The following is a 25691-nucleotide window of genomic DNA, read 5'->3' as shown; positions in this document are numbered from 1 at the left end:
AGCTAAAGGCTTAATTGAAAAGTTATCCACTGATTGATTGGCGGTATAAAATCAATGATGTTTCTCTACATGTGTGGGAGATATTCCATCAGCTTGTAAACTAGCATTAACGGTATTAATTTATGTGCCTCGAAAGCTTATCTGCTAAAAATGACTTGTACGCATTGCGGTGGAAACCCGCCTTAATCGTACAGCTCTGTTTTAAGGTGCATGGCCATGGAATAACAATACGTATCATTGCTCAAAATGTCAAAGTTAAGCCTCGCACTAATCCATATTTCTAAAAAAATGATGGCAAGCCGAGCGAAGCTGAGGGGTAACAAAGCATATGAATAAATATGGTAAGAATACATCAAATCTATCACCTATTGTTTTACGTCATGTTTTAGTCCAATTAATTCTAGCAGAATTGACATTAACTAGCCAAAATACTGGGTCCAGCAAGCAGGATTGAACTATTTTATAAAGCTTGCTGTGAGAACTAAGTGTAGCGATTCAATCAACCGTCACCGAAGCATGATCGTTATTGTTGGTGATTTCTTAATGTTGCCAAATTATGTCTTTAAGATGTTTGCCATGCTCATTGAACTCATATTTTCAATCTTTTCCTAAAATTTTCGGACACGTTCTAAAGCAAATCTTGGTCAATTCCGTTGACCGCTTCCCTAATCCGATCTTTTAAGTCTTGTATTGTCTGAGGACGACCAGTGTGCACTTTTGCCTTTAAATAACCCCAAAGAAAATGATCTGATGCTGTCAGATCCAGAGATCTTGAGGGTCTTGGAATGTCACCGAAACGTGAAATGAGGCGCCGTGGGAACATTTGCCGTAAAACAGTTAGACTTCGCCTAGTAGTGTGAGCTGTGGCACCGTCTTGTTGTAATCATATATTATTTTGCCCTCTTTTTTGAAATTCTAAATTTACATATGTGTCCAAAATCATAACATATCGTTTAGAATAGCCGGTAACGGTATGGCTGTTTTCCCTAAAAAAGCATGGTCCAATCATGCCAAAAAGCGGATGCTCCACATTACACTGGCACTTTTTGGCCGTGAAGAGGTTGTTCACGCAGCTCCCTTGTATTGTCATATGTTCAATAACCAAAATTCGGTTTGTTAGCGTATCCATGAATGATGAGCTTCGTCCGATATGATAAGCCCATTGAGAACATTTCGATCGTTATTTCACACTTCTAATATTTGTCTACAGAAATGTAAACGGGCTTCTTAATTGAGGTCATTTAATTTATGAACAATCCGTATTTAAAATAGGTGAAAGTATTCATGCAAAATTCGTCTTAAACTTCGATCCGAGATATTTAACACTACTGCGTGCCTGGCGGCAGAACGCAATGGATTTCGCTGAACTGTTGCCTGGATTCAATAATTTCTGGAGTTGTACGAGCACTACCAAGAAACTTTGACACGACGCTACCTGTTTCTTCAAAGCACCTTACTTATCTTAAAATCGCCATTCTTGTCGAAATGTGTCTGCGACGTGGCACATGAAATTTATTGCGGAAGCACTTTTGTGTCTGTACTACATATCGCATAGTAATAAAACTCTTTACAGAAAAAACACGTTGGTTTGTTTTCCATTTAGCCATACTTGTCAAATTAGCACTTGTCAAATTGACAGAGCCAAAAAGTCCCACTTTGACAAGTATGACTTCATTTGTTTTTCCACGGCAAGTTTCTCAAAACCGTTCAATCTTGTTGCAGGATCCGGTATTAACAATTAATAAAATGTTTTAAACCTCACATTACCTACGTATAATTAAGAAGAAATCTTGAACGTTCAATCATAATAATATAAATTTAAGATACCCTTAAGTGGGCTGTAAATGAATTTGAGGGTACGAGCTTAAACAACTACATTATTGTACTATCCACTTAGAGCAATATTGAGCTCTAACTGACTCGTGATTTCAACAGCTCTTGCAATTTCATCTAATCATTAAAAACAATTTGCAGTTGTAAGCCCTTGTAATTATGAAACGATTTGGGAATTAAACAGTAGCAACCTCGAACACTTGAAGAACAATCCATCTTGGCAAATAATCCCACATGGTATTAAAGTTGATGGTTTATTATGTTGATTTGTCGAAGATTCACGTTTTCGTCGCCATGGCAATTTCCATGCGAATATTTTGGCAAATTATTACTTTTCTACAATACTTCAATAAATGAAAATTATTAATCCAGGAAGTAGATTGGATTTGGCTTGATTTATGGGATTTATATCCGAATTGAATATCATAGAAAATTTTTAAAGGCCATAAGAAAATTTCCAAAGGCCTTCGAAATTGCTCACACATGCACAAATGATATGGAGCTTTAAAAAATCCTTTGAGGTTCCAGAAAATGCTATAAGATATTTTGCAGAAACATACCTAAAATTCCAAAAAATTTTAGGAAGTCAACAAAGTTAACTAAAACTTCTTTGATAGCTGGAAAATATTCTCAGAGACTTACAAATTCCTTCGAGGTACCAAGAAATTCCTGAGATATTAAACTCTTGCCTCTGGATAGGATCAATAGCTAGGCAAAATAATGAAGTTTAGAAACTACTCTATTTTTTGCTGTTCTTGTGTTGCTGTACGCTTGATTATACACTTATAATACTTTTTGTCGATCGATGTTACTGATAAATTCGGCAACTGGCAAGTTTAATTATGTTAAAATCAGCCAGAACAAAAGTATTGCGCTTGAAATTTCGTTTGACCTAGTTTAAACAAATTTAGAGAACTTCAGTTTAAAGGCCCTTTTGAAGATAATTGGATTGGCTTATTATTGAATACAGTCATGTAACCGAAAGGAATTTTCAGGTAAAAATGTTTTTGTTCGTTCCGTGAAAATGTTATTATAATGGTCGGAAAAGAAATTTACAGAAACTCAGTGAACTCAAAATAGAACTGAACTAAAGTTTTATCTAGAAACTGACTGACGAGCCATTATAAATATTATTATTATATTTGCTTCAAGGTGGTCTCTAAAAAGTTCTTGCGTCAAACAGAGGTTGTTTTAAAAAAGTTTTGACATATGCTTTTTGCTGATGTATAAATCCAGGTTAAAAGTTATTTTTTAAGCTTCAAGGGGGCCTTACTTGTATAATAGTTTAGCAAGTTATGCAAGTTTTTCCTGATGGGAATGAAACGCTGACAAACTTTGCCCTGTTGCATATACCGGGAGGATAGTTGAAACTTTCTCGCCAACATGGAATGTGTTGCGGATTGATGCCTTTAGGGACAACTGAATGAAAAGTGGAAACTCCCCACCGGATTTGAAATGTGTTTCAGAACATGAATTATGAGTGCTTTTGCTTGTGATTTACGTGTTTAAATTAATGGAATGGTACGGGATATTTACAGTATGCTAACAGGTTTTCTTAACGATAATAATGATAATAATTGTTATTTATCTCGAGGGCCCTGTATTCTGCAACGATGAACCTCTGTATCTATAGAGGAAAATATTTTAAACGATGCTCAATAAAAAAAGTTTTCTTTGTTCAAATACTTTTAATTCCAACCAAAAAACTAGTTAAAAATAAGTGAAACATAAAGATTTATAAGGGTGGTATTTCCTAATATATATACAGGGTGTTTCTTAATTGATGGTAAAAAATGAAATGAGTGAATCATGAGCTTATTTCAAGTTAAAAATTTCATATAAAGACATGTTCTAAATTGCTTCCAGTTTTATTTACAGGGTGTTGAAGTTTCATTTTTTTTTCAATTTTCATTAATTTTTCTGTTAGTTGTGAAGATAATAAACTAAAAATTGGTAATAACCATTTTAGCATTACGAACAAACAGAAATAACAATTATTTAAAATACTCCACAGGACGTAAATAAAGTTAATGAATTAAATCTAAAAAAGTCTTAAAAAAATTCTGATATAAAATATTGAGAGCGACCACGAGAAAAGTAACGCCTCGTGGAATATTTTAAATAATTGTTATTTCAGTTTGTTCGTAATGCTAAAGTGATTATTACCAATTTTTAGTTTATTATCTTTATAACTAACAGAAAAATTAATGAAAATCGAAAAAAAAATTAAACTTCAATACCCTGTAAAAAAATGGAAGCATTTTAGAACATACCTTTATATGAAGTTTTTATCTTAAAATAAGCTCATGATTCACCTATTTTATTTTTTACCATCAATTAAGAAACACCCTGTATAATCCCCTAAAATACAGGATGTCTCAGAAACATTGTTACAAATTGGTAAAGGGTGAAACAGCGTTGAAAAATAATGCGGTTAAGCTGAACATGCCTTATACAAAACTTGCTCCTTTTCGATCTACAGGATGTTAAAATAAATATTTTTTTTTGTAATTTATTGATAAATCATACATTTTGCAAGTTTTTGCGATTAAATCTTGCAAAGGGGGGTTTTTGGGTACGGTAAATCTATCTAAGATGTCTATTTTTAACTAACGTATAGGTGGCTCCACCTACATCATATACGTATTTGGAAACCTAACATAACTTCTTAAGTAAACCTCGTAGATTAATTTTTTGTATAAATTTGGAAAAGTTAATCTCTTTTCTAAAAAAAAAGGTATACTTAAGTAAATTGCGTATCTGTAATTATTCTCGAGATATTTTTAACTACATTTCTCACTGCATATGCTATGGTTTCCTATTAGTAAAAAAAAAACAAAACTAAATCCACCAGACTTCTTTTTTTGGGGACATCTAAAATCTTTAATATACAAGAGCGTACTTAACAGCAGACAAGAACTGTGAAATAACATTCACGACGGAGTAAATGAGATTAGAAATAAAAACGGAACTCTTTTCAGTGTGAGGCAAAATTTTAGCTTAAAACTTAGAAAATGCATTAATGTGAGTGGCCAACGTTTTGAAAATTAACTTTAGTGTGATTGTATTATTCTTTTTATATCAGTTCAGCTATCAGCGAACTCATGGCATATGCGCTAGAATGTAAACTTGCAAATATGTATCTCGAGAACCGTTACATATACACACTTTACTTACGTATACCTTTTCTTTGAAAAAGAGACTAACCTTACCAAATTTATACAAAAAATTAACCTACGAGGTTTACTTAAAAAGTTATATTGGTTTTCCAAATACGTGTACGACGTAGGTGGCGCCACCTATACGTTAATTAAAAATATACATTTTAGATAGATTTATCGTACCCAAAAACCCCCCTGTGCAAGATTTATTCGCAAAAACTTGCAAAATGTAAGATTTATCGACAAACTACAAAAAAAATATTTGTTTTAACATCCTGTAGATCGAAAAGGGGCAACTTTTGTATAAGGCATGTTCAGCTGAACCGCATTATTTTTCAACGCTGTTTCACCCTCTACCAATTTGTACCAATGTATTTGGGACACCGCACTGTATAACCGGTACGTAGCATCGTAAAAAATCCATATTACAGCCATTGTAATGCCTCAAACTGAAAAAACACATTTTTTGTCCACTTTTTTGAACTTAAAAATAAGGGGCGTTTCATAGTGCTATGTTACTATTCAAGAGGGTAAATTTATACATGTCATTTCCGCAAGCATTTGATGTAGCTAATGTTGTAGGCTATAATAGATAATCTCTCCAAAGTTGAGCAAAAGATCTGACAAAAAAAGAGGGCAATAAGGCGAAACAAAAGTGCCGTTCGTAATGAATGGGAGAATCTTTGCCAAAATATAAATATCTTTAATGTAGGAAGAATACTGCTTAATTTAACTCTTGATCTACATGGTATATCTTAATAGAAAACAAAAACAATAAAATTTGAAATGAAACCGGCAGTGTCATATCTAATGATATGTGCATTAATTCCTATGATATATTTTGACCCGAAGTACAATAATGAATAACTCAACAATTTTATTCGAAAGTTATTGAGAAATGCAATTTTACGTTATTTTGTAGCAGTCAAAACTCTAGACCCACACTTCTTTGCGAGAGAATATATACGCTGTTTATAGAGTTAAATGTCTTTGAATTTGTTTTTTTAAGTTATAGCCATTATTATACCTTGTCTGTGTCTTAGAGCTATTAATTTTTCAACCGCCGTTGTTACTGCACAAAATGGGAAAAATTCAAAAAATCCTGTCTTTTTTCTATCTGAAATTTCCCAACCATATTTAAATAAAACATCTCGAGTTATCCCTACGAGTTTGGTAAAAGTTTCCTTGAGTAATTTATAAGTATATTATAGTAATTCACTCTTCAAAGTGTTATTATATACATGTAATATTTATATCGGTGATAAATACGACTTCCGGAACTAATTTGAATAAAATGTGTTTGATCAAAGAATTCCATTGAGAATTTCATAAAAGAGGATTTAGAAGGCATATAGTCATTAACAAAACCAGCTTTTAAGAACTTTTAAAAATAAATTACGTACAAAATTTTAATTTCTACCATATTTGAATAAATTTTTCTGGGAAATTTTCCGTCTTTTATTTTAAATCTGTATTTATTCTTTAGTCGCCATTGCTGATTCAACACCATCCTCCATAAATAATATATGAATTTTCTCTGGCATTTCCCATTATAATTATTCCAACCATAGTAAAATCAGAGAATTTGAATGACTAATCACATGTGTCGTAAATTTTGTAAGTGCAAGAGAAAATCCGGCTTACAGAAGAAAAACAAATACTAATTTCCATCACGCTGCATTTGGTTTTTTGGGGTTTTTATACCATATATCTTGAACATTAGGGGCTATGGCTCTCGATTTTCCTAAAAATCTCACTAATAATTCTAAATAATTGTTCAATTTGAGCCTTTTTTCTAATTCCAAGCCCCTTCAAAGATAGTATTGTTTGGTTAGATTTTCATCGAAAGACATCGATTTTTTTATCAACATTATATTTGTTGGATTATCAACATCTTTGGTGATACACAACAGCAATAACGCATTCCTGATATCATTATGATGACTCAGTACATATTATCGGGAACGCTGCCAGGGCCAGGCTTTGAAAAAGAGCTGTAGTAGTTTTTTAAAGTTCATAGGCTTAGGACCGTTGGTTTAGTCTCTCTTTTACTTATTTAATTCGTGTCCCCGTTTTTATATGTCGAAATTATAACCACCCTTAAATATCTGTGTGGTGTTATTCCTGAAACTTTGAATCATCTAACAATATTTAGTAGACTCGTCATTGAAATGTTAACAAGAGTATTCGTACGAGGCATAGACTCAGTATCTAACAATCTTGTTCGTGCACATGGATTTGTTAAAGAAAATATTCAATTTTTGATGTCAAAAGATGATTTATTTTACTGTTTTTTTAAAAATTATAAACACGAAATACGTTTGAAATATACGTACTTATGTACAAAAATTCATCTTTTTCAGTCAGATGGTATGCATAGGTTATGGAGAAGAGCTAATGAAGATAGTAATCCTCGTAATACACTTCCGACTGTAAAACATGGAGGTGAATTCCTAAAGATTTGGGGCTGCGTGTCTTCAAATGGAGTTGGAAATATCCATTTTATAGATAGTACATGGATAAACATGGTTATAATGATATACTAAAAAAAAACATAAAACAAAGTGAGTGAAAATTAGGTATGTCAAGTGTTTATAGATTTCAACAGAACAACGATCCTAAGTACACTGCTTTAATTAACAAAGAATGGCTAATTTGGAATTTTTCAAAATTGTTAAAAACGTTTCCACAATCAGCAGACTTAGACCCAATTGAACATTTGTGAGAAATAAAAAAAATATCTAAGAAAACATCAAATTTCATCAAAAACAGAATGAAAAAACATTGTGTCACAAGAATGGGAAAAATCACGAAATCAACAAAAAATATACAAAAAATTAGTTTATTCTACGAATAGGAAATGTCAAGCAGTCATCATAGCATAGGACTAATCGATAAAGGATTCATCAATTATTGTTTAATCGAAAATCTTGTTTAGTTTTATATTTAAATTTAAGTGGACGAACATAAATGTTGTATGAAGATGAGGTATTTTTGTAAAATTTATTGATTAGTTTTGTTATTTATTCTTTGAAGGCTTTGTACATAAGTGCCTTATATTTAAAATACATTTCTTGTTGATAATAAAAAAAAACAGTAAAAATTTTTGATAGCGAAAATCGAGTATTTTCTTTAACAAACCCATGGATACGAACAAAATTGTTAGATACTGTAGATGCTATTTCCAATTAGTTCAGATTGAGAATAACGTGCGATTCCAGCGTTATAATAACCCTACTTGCACATCAAGCGTCATTCCCAAAAAAATCAAAAAAAGAACGAACAATCCGTCTAAAATGTGTAGGACATATCTGTCCCTATCTCGGAGACGCTCTGTAGTAAGACGTGAGATATTCGTGAAATATATTTTTTCTGGAACGAGTCCGCATCGCCCAAACAAAACTGCAGAAGAATACTTCTGAAAATCACTGTTAATCCGTAGATCTGGACAAAAATCGAGAGTAATAAAGTTCGAGACGAAACAATGAGAATCATATCTAGTGGTATTGTGACGAGCACTAATTACTATGATCTATTTTGGTTCATAGCACGCTAATAAATAACCGCAATTTCGTAGTAAATATCCCGCCACTATATTCGATCTAAACGCAGCCAGCAGCGCGGCCTGGCTGAGCTGCGTGCGTGCCTTTTTAGCACCTTCCTGGATATTTCCACTGAGATAGACGAGAACAAAGAGAGCGCAGTCACGTCGTTGTCATCATGAGAGTGAAACGCGCTGGCGGGCCATGTGAAGCGGAGTATTTGGAGGTTGGTGCTTAGCACAGAAGTGAAGGGAGGGAAGTACGGGCCGTAGTTCAATTACATCCGTATCGCAGTGGAGCTGTCCCGACTCGCTATCGCTATGGCTTTAGTTCACGTCTGTGTGCACTTATAGTACATAATAAATAACCTAAAACACCTCTCGGCACTTTACATTCCGGTACTTCGCGTGTATGACCGCTCGGCGCCCCGTACACGTGGTACACCAAATAAATAATTTTTTCTAATGCCTTGTGTTAAACGAAAAGTTATTTCTAAAATGAGACTCAAAACAAAATTAACTTAAAAATACACCTTCAAGGGTTATTCAGGTTTTGCGCTGGCTCCAAGATTTCTTCTGCTCCTCAACTCTTCACCAGTATGCAGCGTTGTTACTTCTACTGTCGACCCAGAGCCCTGACGCTGGTAGTTTGTCTGCAAATCTGCCTTTTTCTACCACACGGTATAGTACACTATTTTTTTACACCCTAGTCACAGCATCTCTTTCCGTAGCTAGAAGACAAATTTCAATCGTAACACGTAGGGTTATGTCATGGAACTATCGAGCAGTGCGCTTTACTCCTCACTTGTTAGACTATTTGTTATAAGAGCATACCAATTTAGTGCCGTTTCATTCGAATGGGTTACTACCTACCTCGTTTTGCTTTGCGACGGCAACTGGGACAATTGATCCAGAAAAAGAACTGTTTTAGAAGGGCAGTATTACTTTAGCGCTTAGGCTTGAAAGTGATTGCGAAAGTTCATCGTGCAAGATATTCTAGTTAAAAAATTGGCTCTGGAAATTAGAAATCTTGCTTTGTGGCCTTTACGAGAATCAGAACTGGAAGAAATTAGGGGTTTAAATTTAATTGAAAACGCGAATAGAACTCGATATATTTTATCTGAACTGAAAGTTATGTAGGTGTTACCCCACTGAATGCTGTAATTTTTATTACTATTAAGACCTCCACAAACTCCTCAAAATGCAATTGCAACATCACTTCTAAACTAATTGCGAAATCCCACTCCTAAATCTCCAGTTCCAGGTTCTTGAATTTATCGTTTAGCTTTGGAAATTCAATTTTCTGTGCTGTGAAGAAAATCTATTCGTTTTAAGTATTGCCGGTACTCAAATGAAAGTAAATATTATTCAAAAGCTTTTTCATCTGAATTATTCTATGACAACTATTAATATTTCTAAATACCCAGTAATTAACAGGTAACCATTACAAATAAATCTCAGTGAATCGTAAACGTATGGGTTTAATAATAATTCTTTATCATTTTGTAGACTTTTGTGACTGTTATGACCATCAACTTATTCTGTTTTGCCAAATATTTAATTAGAATTCTAAATAATTATGTCTTTTGGCCTGTGTTCATTTGTATTCCGCATGGTATGTGTTATTTCAAATTTTCAATGAATCATCGAAAACTGTTATTAGTGATATTTCCCCGGAAATTTGCTGTTTTGTGTCATAAATCTAATGATTCTTCATTTACCATTGTTTACAACCAGTGCTGGAATGAGGGAAAACGTTATTCGTTAACGAAATCTCTCGTCTCGTGTTATTGTATATTGTATTATACGTGTCATAACTCAACAGCGTTTAAATAAAGGAAAGTAATAAAAGTTTTCCTTGGGCATTTGTGAGGTTTTTGCAAAAGTTCACAAATGAAAGTGTAATTATGTGACTTAACATATCTATGATAAAAACCACTATCAACGAACTGAAATAGAAACTTTATGAGATATTTGTCCTTCCAATTTCTCAAAACCCACTTTTCTAAATCCACCACCTCCAAAGCTGTGTACAAAATCTCAATTTCAGAAACTTCAATGCAGAACACCCAAGTTAGTTATTTCTTTAGGCAATATGCAGCTTTATGTATCAAATTTATTAATTATCCATGGACAATTATTTATAAACAGTTCTGGAATTAAAGAAAATATTATTAGAAAACCCTCGTCTCTTTTCTATATCAATTATTTTAACTCCATTTAAATAAAATATCTTGAGTTTTCCTTGAGAATTCGATAAAGTTTTTTTTGGTAAATTTAATAGATTTTTGCAACAATCTACACTAAAAAGGGTATCAACGTGTAAAATGTCAATTATAAATAAGACCAACGAGTCCAAACGAGACGTGCTTAATCAATGATTTTAAACCAAATTTCAATACAATTTTATAAGAAGTTAAACATTAAAGTCCTACCTTAACATGCATTATATCAATAAATTAAAACGACCTTCTAAAATTTCATAAAAACATTGTACTACAACTTTAAAATTACATAGGTACATAATCCCGTTTCAAATTTTCTGGAAGTTCGTATTTCTGTCTTTTAAATATATCGATTTTTTATTCACGATTGTTGATAAACATTCGTGGAATTAGGAAAAACATTATTCTAAAACTACCGTCCCTTTTCCATCTCACTTGTTTCAATCACATTTAAATAAAATATGTCAAGTTTTCATGAAGAATTTTATAATTTTTTCTCCGGATAACTTCTGAGAAATTTTCTTTAGACGGGAAACTGTAATTAAGCATATACATAATAAGTCTATGATAAAAATAATCCTTTATCAACATCATTGCTCCAAATGAGAATTTAATAAGATTTCTCTAATCAATGGAACATAAATTACCTTTTTTTACGATTTTAATTGAATTCTCTTATCCATGGAAACGCGAAACTCCGGGGGATGCAAAAGTATAAAGTTCTGTACTTATTTAGCTTTGATGATAATTTTATGATTATTAATGGATACAAGATGGGAATTTTAAAATGTGAATTTGGTTTAAAAACTCTGAAATGATTTTCAGAATCCCAGACGCAATATGCAGGTTATTTGTTTTTAACATGAATTTTTGCAACACCTTTGAACTTTTAACATGGGTTTAGTGCAACGTATTTCACTGTTTTTTTTTAATGAGTCATATTTCAAATTACTTAACATGTACAGTCATTATTTATGAAGATGGTTTAAGTATTTTGCAGCTGATGTTGCCTATGGGGTTATGACAAGAAGGTTTAATAAAAATGCAGACTTTACCCGAAAAGGAATTCATGTTTTCTTTTGTATTCTTTAGAATCGAGTAGCTGGGAATTTTTTAATATGGTTTTAATGGAATTTTTATTAAAAGTTTCTGACACTAACCAATAGGCAATGCCAGTTGAAAAACATCACTTCGACCACCTTCATAAGTAATGACCTATTAAACTTGAAATTTTTAACGTTAATGCAGAAATACTAAAATTAATATGAAGTAAGTAATAGAATTAGAAAATCGTACTTTGGAAGCATTTTCCTCAAATTGAGCATAAATTGTCATACAGTGCAGAAGATAATAGGAAAATTTAAAAAAATTATTACAGTCATTCCATTGCTTGTAATAAAAGGTAGGATTGAAAGAGTTTAAGGAGACAAATAGAAATAACTACTTCGAGGGCTAATACACCTAACGATATTGAACTACACTCTCTGTTTCAATGAGCAAATAATTTACATAAATTACCTATCAAGCGCTGTATCTAGAGTTCGATAGAATGGAAGATTTTTAATTAATCTTCTATTCAATTCTACTAAAAAAATCTCTAAAGTAGGCGGCCAATTTAAACGTTTAGTTAGAGTAAATTAGTGGCACATCTCAAAGGTTTATGCTAAAATGGTCATGGTGAATGAACAGTATTATCCTGTACATTTTCCCCAATGGTTGTAAATTTCATAATGTCCTTACGTAACTTTCAGTATATTCCTCGTTTTTACTTGTTAAAAATAAGTTTTTTTGTAGTGTGAAGACATTGATATTATTCGAAAACTCTTATCCTCAATCGTTCTGAATTATATCACACACAGTATTAAACAAAATTACAATTTGGATTGAATGTTTTAAATGAAATAGTACTTCTGCAGCTATTTTCCTATTTAATGAGTAAATGTTTGCTAATGCGGTTTCAGCAAATGTTGAAAGGACTATTGCACTTATGTCCCCATTCAGCCAAGTTCCACGCTTGTTAATAATGCCATAAGAACAAATTGCTGTAAGGATTTAACCATTTGCATTGAGTGGAATAATCGAGCCAGTGCTAATGTAATAGTATTCAAAATAGAAACAAACGTTCGCAAGTGACTGAATTCGGTATCAAAGTCGTAATGCACACGCTAAGGCTAACTCCATTAAACAACTAACACGAATTGTAAGTTGTACATCGATTACCAGCATGTCCTTTGTCAAGTGATAACGTTAGTTCTGGATCCTGAGCAATTAATGTGGACTTCTCGAATAAGCCAAACACGTATTTAGGTTTCCGGATCCGGCTACAATTATCTCTGGAAAAGCGAGAATTTCCTAGCTGGCGCTTGAGCAGAGAAAAAGCTGGTTTTCTTTAAATTGAAATTTTAATTGGGTGAAAGTAGCAAGGCCAAAGTCAAAATTTCAAATTCAATACAATTCAAGAAAGGTATGGGTAGAGATATAAGTGCTTCTATTTAAAGTTTACCACGTCACAAGTTGAGTCATGTAGTTTGAGTTTATGGTGTCATAAAATATACCAACGAGAGGCCATAACACCCGGCCTTCCGATATAAGGCGATCTATGTTCATAAATTTTTAACTTCAATTTGTTGGTCTGAGTAAGCAGTATTTTTGCTTCTTTTCAAGAGTCACTTTCCCCAATAGACAGAATTCTGAATGCCTCACTTTACTAAGCTTCACACAAAGTGTCCAATATTTTAACCGCGAATGTTTTGTAATAATACTTCTTTCATAGTAAAGTTTTATGAAACCATAAAATAAAGCCACGTTTCGCCTAACATTTTAATATAGCGTATGCAATAAGGAGGTATTTGTTTTAGACTAAGCTAACAAGGGTTTAGAAGAGAGAAACTTTAATAATACATTTTGTAGACCACGCATTTTAAGCGCCACAACCCCTAATGAACATTGTTTACGATTCTGGGTCAAGTGCGCAAAGAATGAGTTTGAATCATGGGCTTGAATCAAAGTCTATATTTGTGTGCAGATCAAGAATGCCCTAAGAAGAACTTCGGATTTTCCAACAATCGCTCGAAAATTAATTTACCATTGCGTTCCAAAGTAAGCAGCTTACTGGCCGGTTTCCAGCTGTGAAGAGCGCCACAGCATACAAATTTAACCTAAAGTTTCAATCTTTTATAAACCTCATGCGTCAAATTTGGCCATTGGAAATTAATTTTTCAAGCACTATTTGGACAAACTCCAAATAGGATTAGTTTCCTAAAAAATCCATACCTATGCCCCGAAATTCTAGGAATGTTAGTAATAGGCCTCTGTTGACACCTCGAGTATCCATCATCATCTTACCTTCCACTCAGCTATAGAATCACATCCCTGTCCATTAAAGCATCGCCAACAAGTTTAATTGGGTAAGCAGATTTAATAAATTAACAATGAGGCGGCGCATCAATGTCAAGTGCTTGCCTGTCATAATAACACTTTAATAAATTACCTACTGAACTAGATTTCAACAAGTACCTGTAATAGATCGTCATTAAAAAAGGATAGCGAGATGCGTAGGAAAACACAAACCTATTACTGTACACACTTGTTATGGCTCTTTCAAGTACACCCTTGCAACACTGAGCCTCCAACCCTAATTACGAAGCTTTTAAACCCTTGAATACTTAATTTGTGGTTGGTTTGGGATTGCTAACTTTGGTTGGTCATAAGCTAATTTGTGTACCGTGGTATTGTCAGTTTTACTGTCCTTGAAATTACTAAGTTTACTTAGGAGGCAATAACGTGTTTTTATTAATGTGCTTTCCTTTACACTGAAGTTTTCCAGTTTTTACTCCTTCGTCAAATCAATCTTAGGTCAGCTGCCTTCATAGTGTTTCTTCATATTAAAAGGGCGATTTAGTTAGGCGATAGGTTGCAGTGAGGATTAATAATAATTTAGTTCTTCTCTAGTCTGGATTTTCAGTACGCTATGTCTTCTGCTTTTATTCAATTGGTTTTGTTCTATGTTCCTAACCTTGATCGTTCTTCCGCAATTTTATACGAAAATTATTTTTCTATTTTTATTTTCCAAATCTCGAGGTTAAAAAATTACGCCTTACGGTTAACTTAACAAGAATTCAGGCCACGTCTAAAGGTTAGAAATGAACTTCAAATTCAAGTCACACAAGCCTTCTGGAAATATTTTTTTCCGGGAAATACAATCAATCTATATAAAACGATCTAGGCGAGTTTCCTACCCTACTATACATTCGAAAATCTCGAAATAAAATGAAGGTATTAGTATATAAATCTCACTAAATACTCTATTATTTTCGAGAACTGTCTGCCTGATTTAAATGAAAAAGTTGATTTCGAGCTTATTGGAAAAGAAATTCGAATTTCGATACCATGTCAGGGTTACTTCAGATTACTTAGAAGAAGATAAAACTTAGAATTCAGGCCACTAGAAGTAAAATCCAATTAAAAATCTAATCAATGCACAGAGTTTCTGAGAACAAAATCAGTCTGGATTCAAAACTTTAACTGGCATTATCCGAGTTAATTCTATTTCCAGGAAATAAATCAGGTTGCTTTAGGTTTTTGGAAATAAAATCACAATAAGATTTTGCATCACAGGTCTTAGATTCCACTTCAGTGACAAATTCAGATTACTCCAAATTACGTGAACAGGGCCAGAAAGAAAATTCTGGTCAGTAGAGATAAAAATATTCAGATTATCTCACATTACAAATTGTACAAATTTGAGTTTCTGGGAACAAAATGTTTCTGAAAACAAGACCTGAATTAAGATTCTGATTATTATCGATCATAGAATTTTTAGATTTTTGGAAATAAAATCGAACGTATAATTCAGTTAATGGGTTAAAAAAAAGTTAAAAATTCAAGATTCTTCAAGTCAGTTCAGGTTAATTTAGGTTAGTTTAAGGAAAATTTAAAACTCAGATCAAATTAGGTTTCTGGGGATAAAACCTTCCTTATTTGGCCTTCTTTAATCCGGTTCCTCGATCCTGCTTTGTCCTGTATTCTTATTTTAATTCCATTGAAGCAGGTGTTAATGTGGTCTTTTGGGGTCTGACGGTGAAATATGCAGGGACATGTGTCGTTATGGTTTTTGACGCTTTATGCCAACTAGTAAGGTGATGAGGGTTTGTTTAGGAGTGTAATAATAACCCTTAAAAGGATATATTTCCCCATTATTTTGCCTTTTTAGGTTTTTGGCTGTAATTAAAACAGTCAAATGGGTACGTTGAAAAAATAGAAAAAGTTCTTATCTTATCTCAATATTTTATCCGTATAATTATCTTCTATTGTTGCCTAGCTACAGAGCTTCAAAATGTCCTTTCCACCCAAGAATTTGGTAAAAAGTCGTTTTGGCATCTTTACTAGTCTGTCGCCAAAAATTCGACTTTCCTGAATATTTTTGTACTTTTTATAACTACAAGTCCATAGATGATGTTTTATCAAAAAATTCACTAACAAACAAGAAAGTTTGGGAAAATATAATAATGCCCTTTTCACCAAGTCCACAATATAAGCTTGTCAAATCTGGCCAGTTCTTAAGTAAACACTCCGTATGGTCCAGCCTTGAACGATCCGATATGCAATACTGCTTCGTAGAGTCCAAGCAAAACGAAGTAGTGGTTTGGATTTCGAAAGCAACAAAAATCATTAAAATACCGTCCACAATAGGTGAAAAAGCGCACGCATTCAAAAGTCGGGCTTTCATATAGTTTCATTTTACCGTAAATGTTGTTGAATTTCTCTTTCGTGGCCAAACTCGCCAATAAGTCGAAATTGAAATGTTTTTTGTAAAGTTTATCGGTAAAGCAAACATAATCCAAAAGAGCAAGACATCGCAGCTGGTTGTTCCGAATGCTCCATAAAACCGAAGTAAAAAATGATGTTATTTTAAAAGTCCCTTAAATATTCAGTAAGACCCTATTTAAATGTGAGGCCAAACAAAGTCGGTTTAAAGGTAAAAATAACACGTATTCTCCACAGTACCTTATCTGGTCGACTTTTGGGTTTGACGTCATTTTACGCAAAATTACCTTGGTGGTTTCAACATGCAACTGCACAGTGATTTTAATTCAGGGAAGACAATTTTTTTAATTATTCTACGTGGGCAGCGGTCCACAAATATTGTTTGCTGCTCATACAATGCTTCATATCTGCATAATTCATCTCGTTTTCATGTCGAAGGCACGCCTTTTTTGACCATATCGATCGCGGAACTGGTCCTTAAATGAAATTATTTAACCGTCTTCTTGGAAAGGCTTTCAAATGAATCAGGACAACTACCTCGTAAATTTCGTGATCCTAAAAAATACGAGAGGACGTTTAAACTGAAGTAAGAGGAATGACAATAAATGAATAGCATTCCTTATCTAAACGGAACTAGAAAAGACTTCGGTTGATATATAGCATTAATTTGGCTAAATCTAATAACAGAATAACAGCTAGCAACACGACGTTTATTGAAAAGAGCTTTCCGAGCTTTCGCAATTTATTCTTTCAGTGAAATGAATTGCCAGCAAATCAATATTTAGTTGTCCCTAAATGGAATTTTATTTCATTTTTAAACTAGATGGCCTCTTCCCTCGGCACAAAGGTGCCGTAGAGCGAAGGCAAAGAGGCCAAATTTAAGGGGATTGAAGACAAATATGATTCCCAAGTAATAAGGCTATATTACAGCTGGCAGACACAAACCCAAAAATTATGCAAAGCACAAAAATATGCAGGAACGCCGCAGAGGAAAACGTTGGCCTAAAAGAAGATTATTAGGTTTCTTTGCTCGTCTGGAGTTTATTGGGAAGTCTAAAACACTCGCCAAGATAAGCTTCTGTTTAGGCCAATGAGCTGTCAAGAAAACATACTTTTATACATTTAACTTTACCTCAAAAATTCCCAGCCTATCTATCTATCTATCAGTCTAGGCAAGTTCTGTTTTCAGAAATGTTAATTTTTTTATCGAGGCCTTTCATCAAGGTGTCCTAGCAATTCAGGTGCAAACCAGGTTTGAGCCTTTCCTATTTAATGCTAATCTATTTGGGAAGCAATAAACTAGGGCTTTATTTGGAAAACAACGTATCATTTACTAGGAGTTATGGGGATAGCTAACAAATTAATCGCAGGAATTATCTATCTACCAATCCTGCATTAACGAAGGACCTCCGTTATATATTTGTGGCGGGGTAGGTCAGAGGGCATAAGCCTTCATTTTTGTTAGCTTTTCGATTTCATTTTCCTGGTCAAAAATATATTTCAAACCTTTATGTTGGCTTAAAACCCATTTGATAGTCTAAATTTGAAATAAATTTCTAAAGTTTTAAGTTCCTCCAAGCTCTCACATAAAATACCATATTCTTCTATAGAGTAAAACTAAGAGCTGTGTAGAGGGCGAAGTATGAATATAAATCAATAATGTGTCAACTTAGCCGCGAATTTATTTCTTCGGCTTTGAGAGAACCTTTTTCTTTTGATAAATTAAATTTGTTTCTTCTTCTTGGAGGGTACCAACGTCTTAGCTCTCTCTGGAAAATTTACAGACAGAAATCCTTTTGTGAAGTAATTTTTCCTAAAGAGTAATAGAATGCGGTTCATTAGTCGTGTTTCTGTAAATGAAGTAAATGAAATGAAGTAATTAAACTCTAGTGTTTCTGTTGTCTTATTAATTATAACGAGTAATACTTTTCACGTTCTACTGCTTCCCATTTTCTTAAGTTCTATTGATTTACTGCGTAACTATCAATGTTTGAATGGATGCGTGTTTGATAATGATATTGTTGCATGGGAAATGCAAATAATGAGAGTTTAAAATTTTATTATTAAATTCTTTTTGTAATTAATTTTAATATTAAAATTAAGATTTTTTTGTATTGATCTATTTTGTGTCCCATGTAAGAGGTGCCAGTATGTGGAGCACATCTATCTGATGAAGTTAACAAGTAGAAACACGTATCATCAGGTTAGCCAACATCCTCTTTCCATTTCTACTTGAACGCTTTATTTCTTTTGTGAACTTGCCACTAACTCTTCCTAGATTAAAAATTAAAATTTAATAACCAACCAGACAATGACTATGTGTTTTACACCAGATAACAGCCCACAAATAATAAATGGAGAGAACATTATGTAATTGCAATGAAATAAACATGTTGATGAATTTTAAAATATCACAGTTATATTCGTAGTAAATTTTGAGGAATACAGGCTGGTAAAAATTATTTCTGAGTTAAGCACCAAAAACACTTATTGAACTCTAAGTCGCAGTACATGGTTGAATTCAGAATAAAGATAGTTTCTCAAGCATTCTTTAAAATATACAGGGTGGGTCAGAATTAAACCGCCATATGTAAATCATACATAGGGAATTTGATTTTAAGCAAGACAACTCTAATAAACATGTGTCCGTAAATGTTTGCTAAGAGCGCTACAGCCCTTCCAAGATGGCCGGCTGAAATTGATTTTTGCTTTGTGTTTATAAAACTATATAAGATAAATGTATGAATTTGTGTACAAAAATGAAACTAAATCAAGTAGTTGTTTCAAAGTTAAACTTTTTCAAAATTATTGATCAGAGGCGTACGTTCGGGGGTTTTGTAGAGTTCAATAACACTTTTACTTTAATTTTCAAAATATATTGGTAATTTTTTTATTCTTCGCGAAAAAAAAGATTTCTTTTGGTCAAAGATAATCGGGCACAGTCTCGATTACAAGGTGTTTTGAGGAAACACATTAGAAATAAAAAAAACCTTTGACTACAACTTTATTAGCAAAATTAGGAAAAAACATAAGAAAATGCGTCGCGAAACAGCTAATTTTAATTTTGAAACAACCACTTGATTCAGTTTAATTTTTACACACAAATTCATATATTTATCTTAAATGGTTTTAGAAACTCAAAGCAAAAATCAATTTCCGGCGGCCATCTTTGAAGGGCTGTAACACTCTTAGCAAGCGTTTGCTGATAAATTTTTATTAGAACTTTTTTGCTTAAAATCAAATTCCCTATGTATGATTTACGTATGGCGGTTTAACTTTGATTCACCCTGTATATTGAATACTTAGGTAGTTTGTCGTTATAAAAACGGGCGTTATTTTAGAAGTGAAATTGATGGTGTTTGTTCGAAAACGAAATGTCGAATACAAAATTTGCAACGTGAGTAGGAAAATTAAGTATCTAACAACTTCACTAAGCTATCAATATGCGACACTATCACTATGAAAATTGTCAGTTCGTTTTAGATTGCATACAGTTTATCTTTAAGAGTGGTACTTACCACGAATTTGAACTAAATATCTTATAAACTCTAGAAAAAGTTGAGAACCACTTTCAAACCTTAACACTCTGTATTTCTGTAATCTGTAATAAATTAAATAGTTCCAATAAACCTGGGCCGCATATCATTAGGATTTTAAAAATATTTTCGTCTCACGAATTTGCTTTTGCGTTATGTTTACTTTTGAATCACTCTGTATATTTAATACAATGTGCAGCTATCTATATCGTTTTCCTTCCGACAGTGCGATAATACCTTTTTTTGGTTCACAAATAAATTCTAAAAAGTTCATACCAATTAAAATTTAAAATTAATTCGTGCTTTCCATGAAATAATAAAATAAATGCATTGTTGGGCTTTCGGGGTTCGACAGATTTCAGTACGCTTGCTTTTAAATTTTTCAATTAATTTTTTTTAACCGTGTTTCAATTACTATTAATATTGAATACTTTGTTCGTACAATTCATATTTTCGAATGGTTTTTAGAGTATAAATTGAAATTGATTTTGTCCGTAAAATCGTGAAGAGGTGCGTACGTATGCCTTAGAAGTTATCCCACAGGCACAGTTACATATTGCCAAAAACCAATATTCGTAAAATAATCATAGTTTATTTTAAAATGGCAAAAATATATATACCTCCAACGATGCTGAAGATAACTATTCTATATTTAGAAAATATAATTTCAGTGGCAGTCGAGCTTCTTTATCTCCTCGGGTTAACGAGATTCATAAACATCGTCTTCAATTTGGCCATCTTGTACCCACATGGTGATGATTTTGTTAACGAAAAAATGTCTCAAAGGGAGCCCTAAAAATGAAATTTCGACCTTGCTAACCCCATACGAGTGACTCTTATAAGAAAACCTCCACAATGTTGTTAAAAACTACTTGGTAGATATATGTCGTAGAGAAAAATAGGGAATGAAAGAATGGTAATTAATCAACTCGGCGATAATAGGATGTATATGAAATATATGGAATTTCATCTAGCTATAAATCAAAGTTCCAGTGGAGCAAGGGTAAAAGATAATAATCAATCAAGTTGCAAGTCCAACCGAAACTAGTCCTAATTAACGGGGATGCTCCGTACATCTTATTCAAAATTTTCGTGAATGAAAGTATCATGGGCTGGACTCAAAAGAGTTACATTAGACATTAATAACTCACAGAGTGATCGGATTACCATGAGTTCATCTAATTATCCCCTACCACATCGAGGGCTGCATGGCGGCTTATCTATAAACCTTTAACATGGGCTATCTAGGTGTTGGAATGCATTACAAAAATAGCACCTTACAGCAAAGTGGCGAGGTACGATGTAAGTATGTAAATTTTATTTCAATCGCGGCAACAACACGCCTCGAAACTGCTGCCTCCCACAGTGTAAATCCAATTATAATAGCGACTTCAAGGCAGACAAGAGCCTCGTATCTGCTTTCAGTTTTCCAAATTTCGATTATCTGCAGCGCGAAGGCACCGGCTTGTATCTTCCTATTTTATATGTATGCTGTTTTTGGTGAAATAAACTGATGGGATATCTAGACAAGGTAGTTATGCTAAATATCTACCGAAACTGATACCACTATGTTAAGCTATAAGGTGCTGGAAAGTAGTTTAAAGGAACGGACCACTGAAATTTGGAAGTAGAAGTAAATAGGGTGGCATACATTTTACGTACCTACAAGTGAGTCAAAATTAAGGCCGTCAATGTGACTAACTTTTCACAATATTAAATTGCTCTAAATCGATTGAAATTTGAATGCAAAGAGAGGGAGAGAGAGAGGGAGAGGGGTGGAGAAGGGGGAAAGGGGGAGTGAGAAAGTGTAGAGAGGGGGGAGGGGGAGAAAGTAAAAGTTTTGTAAATACATTGGGTGGGATTAAAAAACTGCTGCTCATCAAAAATTAATCATTTTTGGCACACCTGGTAGCTCGCGATTTTCCATTATTGTGTCATTGCAATGCGTACTGCTCAGTATAGACTTATAGGGTACCAAGTTTGACAAAAATGCCGTAAGGCGTTTCAAAACATTTTGATATACTTATAGGTCAATTCATTTCAATTGGCTTATTTTTACCTGAGAATTTTGAGATATACTTTTATTCACGTTTCCCTGGAACCAATATTTGCAATATTAAGGTCCAATAATTCGAATATTTATTAGTTTTCATAATTTCCCATCAATAATTAGTGGCTTTTATGAATATGGTCATAATTCGATTGAACATATTTCATTTTACAGTGTGCAACATTTAACCTGGAATAGCAAAATATCTCGAATACTCGGCATCCTATAAAGAAATGTTTAGTATCAAACTTTAATCACTCTCAGGGAGAAATGTATTGGGGTGCTAAAGTTAACTCTCCTCCACCTCCCGTGTGGGCGGGGTGGGGGTTAACTTTTTAATTTGAAATGGCTCTCCCATTTTTTTTTGCCGGCTAACGGCTAAAAATTTTTTAAAAATGTTCGAAACATTTTTTTCGATTCGTGTTAGAAAACACTGTAATTAACGAAATTGAATTCATATCTGAAATAACAACCTCCACTCTTAAAAAAAATTCTATGGGAAATTAAAAATTCTATCGTAATAAAATTGGATAAATAAAGAATAACATAAACAAATAAAATATTTACTTTTAAGCGTTCGGTTGTTAGTACTTCTTTACGATGGAGTATTGATCGTAAAAGAGAAAATCGAAATGGTTTCGGTGCATGGAGAACCTGGTAGGCATTTAGATAGTGCTGTCAATCTCTACGCTAAGCGACTTCCTGAAAGATCATGATGCTGGACTTCTTACTGTGGTGTGATTAAAAAAATTATTAATAAAGAAACTGCAAATTAGAAGAAAAGAAGTCGCTCAGCTACAGTGTGTAGAAGAAACAATCAAATTGCAGTCCTAAATGCTGTGACTTTAAATCTCCAAATGAGCACAAAAGAAATATTAGAGTTGTCAGGAATTTCTCATATGAGTGTGTGAAGAATACTGATGATGCACAAGTTTCATCCTTATCACATTTCTTTACACTAAGAGCTCCATGAGGCAAATTTTCAAAATTATTTAGACTTTTGTAAATGGGTACCTAGACAGATAGAACAAAATCCCAATTTTTTCCTTTGTGTACTAATCTCTGATGATTCATCGTTTACCAATCATGGTATAGTTAATAGGCATAACATGCATTACTGGAGTGTTGAAAATCCGCATTGGCTTCGACAAATTGATCACCACCGACTGTCAATGTATGGTGTGTAATTATTGGCAGTGAACTTATCGGACCCCATATAATTGAAGGCAGTTTGAATGGTGAAATATACCAGAATATTTTGGAAAATGAACTACCCATATTACTCTAGGACTTAAACTTAAAAGTGCGTCAGAACATATGGTTTCAACATGATGGTTGTCCGGCTCATTATTCTGCGGTTGTACGAGAAGTTCATAATTGTAATTTTAACGGTCAATCGGTCGGATCGGCAGATTTGGTCTGGTGAATTGGCCTGCTAGATTTCCAGATTTTACTCCACCGGATTTTTTTTTGTAGGGTTATCTTAAAGATAGAGTTTATAAAAAAATACCACCGGCACATGAGGATATGGTTCTGCGAATTATAAACGCTTGTGCCAATATTTCAGAAGACACACTTCGTAGATGTGGAGTCCTTTAAAACACGGATAAATAAGCACATTGAAGTTCGGAAACATCAGTTTGAATATTTACTTCAAATAAAAACTATACAAAAATTCACGTTTTCATTAATTCTAAGGCAGATATTATCAAACCTTTCGGTAAATCATAGGTGAAAGGGAAATTGAATTTCGTTAATTACAGTATTTTCTAACATGAATCGAAAAAGATGTTTCGGAAAAATGTGTCTTATTTTTAGCCGTATTATCCGAATCTGTAAAAAAATGGCGGTTGCCATTTGGAATTAAAATGTTGATCCCCACCCTGCGTACACGGGAGTGGAGGGGAATCAATTTTAGCACAATTACATTTCCCTCTCAGAGTAATTAAAGTTTGATACTAAACATTTCTTTATAGGATGCCTAGTATTTGAGATATTTCGATATTCCAGGTTAAATGTTACACCCTGTATATGCATAGAATACATTTATTTAAATTAATGCAAATCACAAATTATTTGGAATTCAAATTTAACTATCATGAATTTTTATATGTATGTATAAATAACGAATTAACCAGTTGTCGATTTTCGAAAAAAAAACCAAAAATTTCTGTGTTTACATTTTTCTATTAACAAAATCATCATTATGATCAGGGTTGGCAAATTTAGGGTGCATAGGAAATTAATAGCAAATTCTCGATGTCTTTTTTCAAGACAAGTTTAATAGTGTATGGGTTCTTCCAAATTTTTGCAAAAAAATTCTAAAGGGCTTTGATTCTCGATATCTGAGGAATACGTAGGAGAGTTCACTTAAAAAATCCTTCAAATTAGGCATCAATAAGCGAGGGTTCCTTCGAAATATTTCCCTGCTTGCCTAGAAATCGTTACTCGGAATCACATATTTCATGAGAGAGTTATGAATAAACTACCAGTTTTGCATTTCTCTCATTCGTTTGTTTGAGAAGCCACTTTCCTAAGGTTTAGTTGAAATGTAATTACGGCCACGTATTCAGAGTAAACAAACAGAAAATCAGCTTAAACTTTCCTGCGTTTGTGAATAATTTTAAAGTGAGTCTGGCAAAAATTAAGCAATGAGGTTCATTTGAAGTAACAAATGGACAAATGGTTTGCTACAGATGAGAATAAGTTGTGATTTTAATAATACACTACATGGCAAATGAGTGAAGCAAATATTGTTTTTTCGAATCTGTTATAGATCTAATCTTGACTAACTTCTTATGAAGCTTAAAGGCTTTTGAATGAAACCAAAAATTCTATATCAACGTTATAGTAGATATTGGTTCAGGTCATCTTAGTGACAATAATAGCGAATCTACTGCAGCTTTTAGAAGCGCCATTTATGAATGGAAGAACGAAGATGAACTGCCTCCAATAAATTTTATAGAAAGAATGTGGAATGAGAATACATCTGTTCTAATAAACCTCAAGCTTTTTCTCATAATGTCAGTCTCAATGTCCCGAATGAAGCCCCCTGATATCTTTCTCTGCTTGTTTACGCCGGAACTCATTGACGTATTGGTATTCCAGACGAACTTTATGCGACACAGCGACATAACAATCGATTTCTTTCAACCAATGCCTAGAAAATGAGATGTTTCCTTGGTGTGAACCTAATGATGGGTCTGTCAAAGAAACTCAATATTAGTCCCAATATCTAGCATAGAAACCCAGTATAGATATCTGTTCACATGAGGGACTTTTTTGCTTTTTCAAGCATATCTCGTAAGTATTGTGACTGGCTTTCATGCAACATTCATTTGACTGACCACTTGGTCTAACCGAAAAATTAAGCAGAATTTGACAAATGGTACAAACTAAGACCATCGATAAATAAGATTTTGGGTATTTTCTTGAAGTGTCCAAGCCTAAAGAAAACCAAAGCGTTGATGAATCAGTGGTAAAATTCAAGGGTTGAATAGGGTTTCGATAATACATGCCTCTAAAACCGCGAAAAAGGGGGTTTAAATTTGGATACGTACAGACCAGACTGGATTTGTC

At 33.4% G+C, this 25691-nt stretch overlaps 3 protein-coding genes across 3 annotated transcripts in view; 1 reads left to right on the top strand and 2 right to left on the bottom strand.

Annotated features, from left to right (window-relative positions):
• Positions 1-25691, bottom strand: part of Csk (C-terminal Src kinase) — a 114359-nt gene that overhangs the window by 55146 nt on the left and 33522 nt on the right. The gene's annotated exons all lie outside the window — the stretch shown is intronic.
• The window catches only part of LOC136417311 (mid1-interacting protein 1-like), a 223246-nt gene that overhangs the window by 172463 nt on the left and 25092 nt on the right, over positions 1-25691 (bottom strand). The gene's annotated exons all lie outside the window — the stretch shown is intronic.
• Positions 8614-25691, top strand: part of LOC136417303 (neuronal acetylcholine receptor subunit alpha-7-like) — an 84658-nt gene continuing 67580 nt past the window's right edge. Inside the window, exon 1 of the mRNA XM_066402945.1 lies at positions 8614-9216. Coding sequence (XP_066259042.1) covers positions 9135-9216 — 82 coding nt within the window. The 5' untranslated portion in view covers positions 8614-9134. The remainder of the gene's footprint in view (positions 9217-25691) is intronic.

This window comes from Euwallacea similis, chromosome 27, assembly GCF_039881205.1.
Source record: "Euwallacea similis isolate ESF13 chromosome 27, ESF131.1, whole genome shotgun sequence".
NCBI lineage: Eukaryota > Metazoa > Arthropoda > Insecta > Coleoptera > Curculionidae > Euwallacea > Euwallacea similis.
The sequence above is the reverse complement of the archived record's forward strand: the minus strand, read 5'-3'. Positions and strand labels throughout refer to the sequence as shown.